Here is a 12,040-nt window from a genome sequence, read left to right as displayed (position 1 = left end):
TGCTATTATAAAGACAAGTTGAAACATGCCAGTGTGAAGTTCTTATTGAAAAAATGTTTTATAAAGAAGTTTGGGTTGTCTGAAGTTTGCAGTTCTGTCTGCAGTTTGCAGTTCTTCTAATTGGTGTACCGTTTTAGGACAACATTGTCTTATATAGTACTATTCTGTGAGATGTGTGTATACTTGTAATCAGTAATGATTATCTGTCATTCACTATAACCAAACTCATGCATAATGTGAGGTCCATAATGTAGCACATATTTCTCAAGCACAGTTTGAAAATTGTCATTAATTACTTAAATTCATGAGTTGCCTGTTGCCTTTTGTTCAAAGTAGATAGTCCCCTTTTTGTTAATTTAAGACTGTATTATTTTTGGTTTGGTTAAAATCTTTATGGTATATTTCATTTTCGTGGTATTTTTTATCTCTGTTTACATACAACTGCAGTGAAAACAAACACTCCAAACTGACATTTCATGACAATTAATCTGTAAAAAACACACCACATGTTATAAGGAAAGCGTGTAAACCATCTGAAGATGAATCACGATTCAAAACCGGTAATGGTACCCTTTGAATAAAGGAAGGGAAAGTAAATTTGTGGCTAGTTGCTGTCCCAACACCATCAACATTTGTCTTCAAATAACAGCCACGGTCTCCAACCATGTCATCATATGACAAAATTGCATGCCACTGCAGTGGTATTCTATTTACAGTAGTGTGCCAATTTAATGTGACAAGCTCTTATTTTACAAGGAATGTGTTGAAATAGACATTTTACTGAAGAAGTGGGCAAAAATGGTTGCTCTTCATGAACACATATCTAGACTATAAGAGGCATTGCCTCTGTTACTGGTGTGGCAGATGTGGATGAAAATGAAAAAGTACCCCTAGAAATGACAAAACTCTATTTAGAAATGTTAGAATTCATTCTCACAAGACAAGTAAGGACCTCCAGAGAGATTTATTGGCTACTGGAGTTGAAATTGGCTCTTCAACGGTATGACATAGTCTTCTTGATTGTGAGCGGAAGATTTGAAAACCAATAAAGAAGCAGTTGTTAACAGCTGCCATGAAGAAAAAACGGTTGGCATGAGCCAAAATATCTAAATATTGGACATCCAATGACTGGAAACATGCAATTTTGTTGTTCAAAGATGCAGAGCAAAAGTTGTCAAGCAAAGCAGCTGTGAGACAGTAACAGCTGAGCACCTTGAACAGGGTGTAAAACACCCTCCCAAAAAATATATTGGGATTTCTTGATGGCAAGTGGCCCTGGGGCACTAGTTTCAGTTGATGGCATGATGAATTTAGTCAGTGACATAGAAATCCTTATGAACAGGATTGTGCCATTGCTACAGGCCTTTGCAGATGGTGGGGAAACATTTCACCATGATCTGGCCTCATGCCACACTTATAAAGCAGTCAAGCCTTTCGTGGAAGAAAATGACATTAGCTTACTTGAGTGTCCTGGCTATTAACCAGACTTAAATCCCATTGAGAATTTGTGGGATATTGTGAAAAGGTGCTTTAATAAAGTGGTCTGATCAACAAAAGAATGCATATTAGTAAATCTGGTAAAAGTGTGGTTTCATGATGGTGAACTACAAAACATTTGCTCTAATCTGCCACAATGCACTCAGAAGCTCTTTAAAGTAAAAGGAGGGCACATTAGTTATTAATATTCATTAAGCAACTAACTATATTATACAAATATAGTAATAAATGTGCACCGTTGAAGTTTAATCATCTTTTTCCAATTAATTTGCATACTGCTATACATTGTAGAGATAGAACAGGAGTAAACCACAATCATACCATCCTAATGTAGGTTTCCATTAATTACTCCAGGGGACTGCTTGGCTGGTTTCTTTAATATGATGCCAGTGGTTTCTTTCCACCATCATTGTCCAACTGAGCTGTGATCTATCTTCAATGATGTAGATATTGGTGTTACATTAAATTCAAGTCTTCCTTTGTTTTTATTACTTAATGCTTAGGCTGTTATTACATTACCATATTTCTTTGACAAAGGAATATAATCAAATATTCACAAAATTTCTTTGACAAACATCTTTGACATGGGGCTAAAAAGTGGTATTACACTGCCGTCAGACACTGATCAGCCAGAACATTATGACCCTTGACCTGCTGTTGATATAAACCCATCCAGATGATAGCAGCGTCACCTGGCGAGGAATGACTGTTAGTCAGACACATGCGCAGTGCATGTAGTATCAGTGAGCCTGCTGTCCATGTGTAGAGGCACACAATGTAAGTACAAAGTGTGGCTGAAAACAAAGTGCACTGAACACTCCTAACAGCCGACAATGCAAGCTTGTGCCAATGTTAAGAGCATGACATTGGCAACTACGACTGAAATGGGCACATTGTAATCTTACCCTCCCACACATAACTATTAAAATTCTCTGTCTTTGCACAAATTTTGATAGCTTCAAGAGGCGTAAGATATACAAAAGAAAATCTTTTTACGTATCTTCATTATCTTGTTGTTGTTGGCTCCAAGTCTTGTTGTGTCTAGGGTACATTCTTGAGGCTGTAATTATGATTTAACAGGTTCCTGAAGACGAAATAACTGATGAAGACTTGCCTGTTGCTGTGAATATCTTTTTATTTTATCCCATTCTTCTATACCCCAATGACTTCACAATCTCCATTTTTACCACACCACAAATTACATTATTAGGGACACAATCAAAAACACATCTGATTCCATCTGAGGCATGCCCACCACTCCTAACTTTCTGCGGTACTAACAATACTCCAAAGAGTTTACAAACTTTCTTGGCACAAAAAGAATCTTTACTAATTTATATAATTATTTTATAAATGAGTCCAGAATTAAATTTAATATGAATTTTATATATAAAAACAAAGATGAGGTGACTTACCGAACAAAAGCGCTGGCAGGTCGATAGACACACAAACAAACACAAACATACACACAAAATTCAAGCTTTCGCAACAAACTGTTGCCTCGTCAGGAAAGAGGGAAGGAGAGGGGAAGACGAAAGGAAGTGGGTTTTAAGGGAGAGGGTAAGGAGTCATTCCAATCCCGGGAGCGGAAAGACTTACCTTAGGGGGAAAAAAGGACAGGTATACACTCGCACACACGCACATATCCATCCACACATGATGTGTGCCGGTGGTGGAGGGTGAAGCTTTGACAATGCCAGCCACTCGTGCTGGCAAAACGTCAGTAAAATCATCAGATGAATGTCAGCCAAAGAACCCGAGACAGAAGCCAATAGGCATTTTGTCAACTTTATTGAATTTTATAAGTCACAAATTGAGTTTTATAAATCACAGATCTTAATTTTTTTTCTTTTGTTATTAAGTATTTTAAAATTATTGAGTTTTATAAATCACAAATTTTAAAATACTTAACAACTGACAAAAAATCGCAGCAACAAGAGGGAGTTGTAAGACATAAATGAAAGCTGGTAGGTGTGTTTCTACATCTGAAAGATAATGTGTACTCAAATTTCGTGCTAGTCACATAAGAGCGGCGGTAGTTGCACCATTGCGAGAATGGAAGTCAGGTTTGCTTTGAGATTGAACATAGTGAGTTGATGCTAGTCATGAATGCCTTTAAGGCGTCATAGATGCCGTTATCAATACATCACTGAGTTTGAAAGAGGTCATGTAATAGGGCTATGAGAAGTTAGATGTTCCTTCTGCAATATTTCATAAATACTTGGCAGGAACATAGCCACTGTACATGATTGCTGTCAGTGGTGGCCACGAGAATGTACGGTCGCAAGAAGACTGGGCTTCAGAAGGCCACGTGGCACTACCGAGAAGGAAGACTATTGTGTTCAGAATACGGCTCTGCCACATCATACTGCATCTGCTGCAGCAATTTGAGCAGCAGTTGGCACCACAGTGACACAACGAACTGTTACAGATTGGTTACTTCAAGGACAGCTCGAAACTTACGCCCAGTATCGTGCATTCCACTGACCCCAAACTATTGCTGTTTGTGACTCGAGTGGTGTTGTGTGAGAGCTCATTGGAAGGCAAGATGGAAGTCTGTTGTGTTGCCTGATGAAGTCTGGGTCTCTTTCGGTGTCAGTGATGGCCACATGTTGGATAGGAGGAGGCCAGTCGAGAGCCTGCAAACATTCCGTTTGCGTGCTGGACACATTGGACCTGCATCTGGAGTTAGGGTCTGGGGTGCAATTTTGTATGACAGTGAGCACTCCCGTGGCTATCCCAAGCAACCTGATTGCAAATTTGTACGTCCGTCTGGTGACTCGATCTGTTGTGCTTGCATTCATGAGCGGCATTTCAGGGGGGCATTTTCCAATTGGCTGACGCTTGCCCACATACTGCTGTTGTAACCCAACTTACTCAACAGTGTGTTGACATGTTTCTTTGGGCTGCTCAATCAGCAGATCTGTCTCCAGTCACGACAACTTCAGTGTCATCCACAAAGGCATTAACCATCCCTGTTCCCTATATTCACAGACCACCTGCAACAGGCATGGAACTCCATTCCACAAACTGACATCTGGTATCTGTACAGCACAGTGTATGCATATTTGCATGCTTGTATTCAACATTCTGGTGGTTACACTGAATTTGACTTTTGCAACGGCTTATCTTGCGTTTACATTAACCTGTGATCATGCAGTGGTAATCCCTTAAATACGTTACCTAGACAAACGTATTCCCAAAATTTCATGACTATATTAATTTTCTGTTTGGGAATTTTTTTTTTCCGTCAGTGCATTTCAAAGTGTATTAAGGGGCTCCGGAACGCCCTATACTTGCAATGTTAAAATAACGCTTATAAATTACATCTTTCCTCACAAAGTATTTGAGGTAGGAAGTTGAACTTTTTACAGATTATTTATTGGAATATGGGCTACAACTTAACACAGGGATTTTACAAAATTTTAGTTCAGTTATTAAAGATGATTTTTTTTTGAATTGTAATGAAAATTCACAACATTTTTTTGCAATTTTTTATTTATATATTCAAAAATATACAGTTTTTTGGAAAAAGGCTGTGTTAAATTATGCAGAAGGTACTGTGTAACATTTACTGAAAGTTTGAAACAAATATGTTTGGTAGATCCTTAGGAAACATGTAATTAGTATGAGAAAATAAAAGTTTTGGGAATCGAGCGACAAAGATTGGATTAACTTTTTAGTGCATTCCAGGTCCATAGGATGGATTATCTTCATCCTCTGCAAACTCCTCCTCCAGCTTCCTCTTGTTCCTCCTCCTGTTTACTCTTGCTTGTATTTCTAGACTCTTTACAGCCCTGTCTGCAGCCCGAAGGCGTTCCTTGTCTAAAGCAAGCATCGCTCGTACCATGTTAGAACCTATCTTCATTCCCATATTTCTAAATACCTTGCACCTTACAATGTTGCCATCATTGAAAGTCGCAACAGCATCATACACACCAAAGTGAAGTGTTTCTATTCCAACAAATACAGTCTTGGGGATTCTCGACCATATAACACTATTTACACTTTCATTGGGGTTTTGAGTTTTTCCGTAAATACACTTTTTCAACAGTTCAGGTGCTGCTAAGTCTCTGAAAATAGGTTTTATCACCTCCATTATTGCATGAGACAGACTATGCTTATGAGTGTACACTTCACCAGTTAACAATCCTTTGTTATATTTACACCAACTGTCTTCTTCTTTGGGACACAAGCTATGTTGGGGATTTTCATCGGTTGAAGAAGTATGAAAAAAAAAAAAGAGCCCAAACAGCCTTCTTCATTTCGTCGACACTTTGTGTATTTTGCCTAATAGCCATTCCATAATAGTTATGTATTTTGTCAATTACACTGTCAGTTAACCTTCCCTTCCCATCCCATCCAACCCTTTACCATCACTGAGTTTTTGTTTTTAGTACGAAGCTTTCAGTCGCCGAAGTCTTGTTCCCATTCGCTTCTGTACGTGTCCAATACACTCAAATTTCTGCACTACAACATCATCACCATAGGGCTTCAGTCCTTGAACATGTTTGAAACTTTTAGAATCACCGTCACCAAGGTAATTAACATATCGCACTTTATAACACGCCTCAGAACGCTGGAATATACTGGCAACACCAGCCACTTCCATTCCTCCACTACTGCCACTATAGTTGGCTTTGCAATTATTTTCATGTGTACCTTTATATTTTTGTGGACATCTACAATACTTTGATATTACTGCTACATCTAAAACTTTCCCTGTATACATACTGGTGGCAGATACTACACCATGAAGAGATGTGTGTCCCCGTTTATGCCAGGTACCATCGAACGCTGCAGTCAAATCTCTGTTACCATTATTTTCCAATACTGCCTCTTCCACAGCGTTCTTCATAGATTCTATACAGACATCTTCTACTTTAGACCCTATTAATTTATTATAGGTCGTAAACTTAGTTGGGGGATTGGGAAGATTCATGATGCCACAGAAAATTGCACCTGCAGTAGCACCCTTACCAACTGAACGCAAGGAATAAACAAATCTAATGTTGTGTTCGTAGATTTTGCTACCATTTTCTTCAGTTGCAGTTACTGCAACACTGTTCCAAAAGGTGGTCATGTATGAACACTTATCACATTTCAGTTGTATTTCACTAGCAAGTCCTACGTGCTTTATTATGGAGAGTTCCAGACCAGCTTCACTACAATGAATACATCTTACACAGTTTGAAAAAATTTCTTTGAGAACTGACATATCAAATATTTCATTCACATCCGATTCGCCCATAAAACATTCATAGTTTTCACTCATTGAACCAAGCTTCTTCTGTGAAGTATTTTCTTTCCCACTTTGACTGCTATGGGCAGGTGTACTTGAGAGGTTAGGTTGACTCACTTGGTTATCGTCTTTATTGTTTACAGTAATAACACATACCTTTGGCTTTCCAACATTTCTCCTTTTCTTAAAAGCCTTCAGAGGATTTCTAATAACTTTACTTTTACTCATTATTATACTTCAACAAAACAGAGACTCAAGAAACAGAATTAATTACGAATATTTTCGAGATAACGACAGAGTAAATAAACATGAAACAATCGACAATCACACCAGCGATATATATTGAACCATCACAGGTTAGCCACAACACATACTTTATCTCACATCACTAAAATGTACCTGATGAACACGGACGTTAATAATAACACCATTTGACAGCAGTTTAACAGCGCCACAGTGGGTCACGCCCATGTAGAACACATTTCAAAAAAAATTTAAAAATAGTTGTAGTCTTCGGAATTGAATAAATTATGTATCTATTAAAAGGTAATAGTCTGCAGATTCAGAAAACGCAAAAGAGTAAAAATTGAACTTTTCATGATTTTGAGCCTTTCCGGAGCCCCTTAATTATATGAATTTTAGCCCATATAAATTATCGATGTGTGATAACTGTGGTTAAGCTACTGCTTATGGCTGGTGTATAGTTCAGCCAAGAGGAAAGAAAAGAAAGAAAAGTCATTACTATGGTATGCTGCCCTACTCACCCTCCCACCCCACCCTCCCTCCCCACTCACTAATAATTTTTCAGGAGCTTCTTGACACCTCTTCCACCTCACATCTGGAATTCCCAGGGAACTTTTTCCAAGTTTGAGTAGCCACCCTGTGCTGGTCCTCAGACAACGTTGGTCAGCTGCATTTTCAACTATTTCTCATCCTCATAAAAACTGTTTGTGCCATGGATATACTTGAGTCTTTCTGAAGATTTTGTCCCCAAACTGTCTTTTCAAAATTTCGAATGGTTGTACATTGTCTGTTGTGATAAACTTGATTATATGCATTGTGCAACAGATGACAATATCCCTTGCTCTGAAGATTCTGCTCTTGATCCTGACTAAATAAGTGGTACAACAACATTCTAGGTGTGAAGAACAATCACTTGGAATGAAAGCAACAATGAACAGAAATTGCACCTCTCTCTGTTTACAGAAAGACGCATAGAACAAAAATTCACATTTATAAGTATTTCACCCTCATGTATATGAGACGAGTATCATGTTGCCTTTGAATTCTGACTGCCATATTGGATGTGTATAATCATAAGGTAAAATACATTGCTTCTAGACATGTGCTTTTTTATCTACACTCCTGGAAATTGAAATAAGAACACCGTGAATTCATTGTCCCAGGAAGGGGAAACTTTATTGACACATTCCTGGGGTCCGATACATCACATGATCACACTGACAGAACCACAGGCACATAGACACAGGCAACAGAGCATGCACAATGTCGGCACTAGTACAGTGTATATCCACCTTTCGCAGCAATGCAGGCTGCTATTCTCCCATGGAGACGATCGTAGAGATGCTGGATGTAGTCCTGTGGAACGGCTTGCCATGCCATTTCCACCTGGTGCCTCAGTTGGACCAGCGTTCGTGCTGGACGTGCAGACCGCGTGAGACGACGCTTCATCCAGTCCCAAACATGCTCAATGGGGGACAGATCCGGAGATCTTGCTAGCCAGGGTAGTTGACTTACACCTTCTAGAGCACGTTGGGTGGCACGGGATACATGCGGACGTGCATTGTCCTGTTGGAACAGCAAGTTCCCTAGACCGGTCTAGGAATGGTAGAACGATGGGTTCGATGACGGTTTGGATGTACCGTGCACTATTCAGTGTCCCCTCAACGATCACCAGTGGTGTACGGCCAGTGTAGGAGATCGCTCCCCACACCATGATGCCGGGTGTTGGCCCTGTGTGCCTCGGTCGTATGCAGTCCTGATTGTGGCGCTCACCTGCACGGCGCCAAACACGCATACGACCATCATTGGCACCAAGGCAGAAGCGACTCTCATCGCTGAAGACGACACGTCTCCATTCGTCCCTCCATTCACGCCTGTCGCGACACCACTGGAGGCGGGCTGCACGATGTTGGGGCATGAGCGGAAGACGGCCTAACGGTGTGCGGGACCGTAGCCCAGCTTCATGGAGACGGTTGCGAATGGTCCTCGCCGATATCCCAGGAGCAACAGTGTCCCTAATTTGCTGGGAAGTGGCGGTGCGGTCCCCTACGGCACTGCGTAGGATCCTATGGTCTTGGCGTGCATCCGTGCGTCGCTGCGGTCCGGTCCCAGGTCGACGGGCACGTGCACCTTCCGCCGACCACTGGCGACAACATCGATGTACTGTGGAGACCTCATGCCCCACGTGTTGAGCAATTCGGCGGTACGTCCACCCGGCCTCCCGCATGCCCACTATACGCCCTCGCTCAAAGTCCGTCAACTGCACATACGGTTCACGTCCACGCTGTCGCGGCATGCTACCAGTGTTAAAGACTGCGATGGAGCTCCGTATGCCACGGCAAACTGGCTGACACTGATGGCGGCGGTGCACAAATGCTGCGCAGCTAGCGCCATTCGACGGCCAACACCGCGGTTCCTGGGTTGTCCACTGTGCCGTGCGTGTGATCATTGCTTGTACAGCCCTCTCGCAGTGTCCGGAGCAAGTATGGTGGGTCTGACACACCGGTGTCAATGTGTTCTTTTTTCCATTTCCAGGAGTGTATTCCATCATACCTAAACATTTTTTTTCTTTGACAAAATAATGTGGTACACTACGTGTAACAAAAGTTTTCATTGTGTTCTCTTCAATGTTCACATTGCTTTAATGCCTCTGACGGCAGTGTGTACAGTATACTTTTCTCATCCAAATTTTAACCCATATGGCTAGGCATTGTTGTAGTAATATTACAAGAATATGTTTTTCAGGAATTAATGTCAAGACTGGTGAATTGTTTCCTGCTGTGTACAAAGACAGAGGACCAGATGAAGGTCTACGGCATGCACGACAGCTGTGTAGTAAACTAAGAGTGAGTAAAATGTAGTCACTAATACTTGAGTTATTCCCTGTATTCTTTTACTAGCAGGAAAGCCTCCAACAAACTCTTAGCTCTACTTGTTATTCATAATGATATAAAATGCTGATAAAATGCACATATTTTCTTTATTTTTTACAGTAATTTATGAGTATAAACAATGTGGGTGTGTGCAACTTTTGGTTGGCAGATGAGGTAGATGAACTGGATGGAATTAAAATCCACTTGCTCCACGGTAACAAGTGGTCTACAATACCAGTCTATCTGGGTTCTGATTTTAGGAATTTTCCAATTAGATTTAGATTAATTGTCCATTCACAGATCAAATTCATGATACGAGGGCAGTTCAATAAGTAATGCAACACATTTTTTTTTTCTGAAACAGGGGTTGTTTTAGTCAGCATTGAAATACACCAGGTTATTCCCCAATCTTTTAGCTACACAACACTATTTTTCAACGTAATCTCCATTCAATGCTACGGCCTTACGCCACCTTGAAATGAGGGCCTATATGCCTGCACGGTACCATTCCACTGGTCGATGTCGGAGCCAACGTCGTACTGCATCAATAACTTCTTCATCATCCGCGTAGTGCCTCCCACGGATTGCGTCCTTCATTGGGCCAAACATATGGAAATCCGACGGTGCGAGATCGGGGCTGTAGGGTGCATGAGGAAGAACAGTCCACTGAAGTTTTGAGAGCTCCTCTCGGGTGTGAAGACTTGTGTGAGGTCTTGCGTTGTCATGAAGAAGGAGAAGTTCGTTCAGATTTTTGTGCCTACGAACATGCTGAAGTCGTTTCTTCAATTTCTGAAGAGTAGCACAATACACTTCAGAGTTGATCGTTTGACCATGGGGAAGGACATCGAACAGAATAACCCCTTCAGCGTCCCAGAAGACTGTAACCATGACTTTACCGGCTGAGGGTATGGCTTTAAACTTTTTCTTGGTAGGGGAGTGGGTGTGGCGCCACTCCATTGATTGCCGTTTTGTTTCAGGTTCGAAGTGATGAACCCATGTTTCATTTCCTGTAACAATCTTTGACAAGAAATTGTCACCCTCAGCCACATGACGAGCAAGCAATTCCGCACAGATGGTTCTCCTTTGCTCTTTATGGTGTTCGGTTAGACAATGAGGGATCCAGCGGGAACAAACCTTTGAATATCCCAACTGGTGAACAATTGTGACAATACTACCAACAGAGATGTTAAGTTGAGCACTGAGTTGTTTGATGGTGATCCGTCGATCATCTCGAACGAGTGTGTTCGCACGCTCCGCCATTGCAGGAGTCACAGCTGTGCATGGCCGGCCCGCACGCGGGAGATCAGACAGTCTTGCTTGACCTTGCGGCGATGATGACACACGCTTTGCCCAACGACTCACCGTGCTTTTGTCCACTGTCAGATCACTGTAGACATTCTGCAAGCGCCTACGAATATCTGAGATGCCCTGGTTTTCCGCCAAAAGAAACTCGATCACTGCCCGTTGTTTGCAACGCACATCCGTTACAGACGCCATTTTAACAGCTCCGTACAGCGCTGCCACCTGTCGGAAGTCAATAAAACTATACGAGACGAAGCAGGAATGTTTGAAAATATTCCACAAGAAATTTCCGGTTTTTTCAACCAAAATTGGCCGAGAAAAAAAATGTGTTGCATTACTTATTGAACTGCCCTCGTATATAAATATTTTGACATCACAACTTGTACTTAGGGGCAGGTGGCAGACAGAACTTTCTTTCAGTGTGGATAATTCTGACTATGGAAAGACATCTGGTTGTGGGTAAAGATGTGCATAATAAAGTATTTATTAAGTTAGAGAGTAGTCCTATTTCAAGGATTTAGTGACCTTGTCTGTGCGATCTCTTGGTTTGTCCTACCTCCTTATCCACGATAACTACTTCTGCTTGGTCCTGTATATTTTCTTTTATATTTCCAACAGACAGAGGAAGGCAATGGGAAACCAACCCATTGTTTTGTTCACAAGAAAACCCATCATGGATTTGCCTGCTATTAGGCAGTCTGGAGATATAAATAGTCCTCCAGTCAGATTTCCAGGACCGGGGAAGATTTCCGTGACCGGGGAAGGAGGGGCAGCCACAAGCAAAACTATGAACATCCAAATGAATATACACAAGATTGTGACATAGAATGTTCAAGAATTACGTCAGACTGGAAAAATACAGATTGTGTGAAGGGAACACCAT

General features: G+C 41.3%; 1 protein-coding gene across 4 annotated transcripts in view; it reads left to right on the top strand.

Annotated features, from left to right (window-relative positions):
• The window catches only part of LOC126457828 (protein N-terminal asparagine amidohydrolase-like), a 139,330-nt gene that overhangs the window by 98,706 nt on the left and 28,584 nt on the right, over window positions 1-12,040 (top strand). For all 4 annotated transcript variants that reach the window (XM_050094457.1, XM_050094458.1, XM_050094456.1 and 1 more), the window contains exon 6: window positions 9,728-9,828. In XM_050094457.1, coding sequence (XP_049950414.1) covers window positions 9,728-9,828 — 101 coding nt within the window. The remainder of the gene's footprint in view (window positions 1-9,727; window positions 9,829-12,040) is intronic.

The sequence above is a fragment of the Schistocerca serialis genome, chromosome 2 (genome assembly GCF_023864345.2).
Source record: "Schistocerca serialis cubense isolate TAMUIC-IGC-003099 chromosome 2, iqSchSeri2.2, whole genome shotgun sequence".
NCBI lineage: Eukaryota > Metazoa > Arthropoda > Insecta > Orthoptera > Acrididae > Schistocerca > Schistocerca serialis.
Note: the sequence above shows the minus strand (reverse complement) of the source record. Positions and strands in the feature narration are given on the sequence as shown.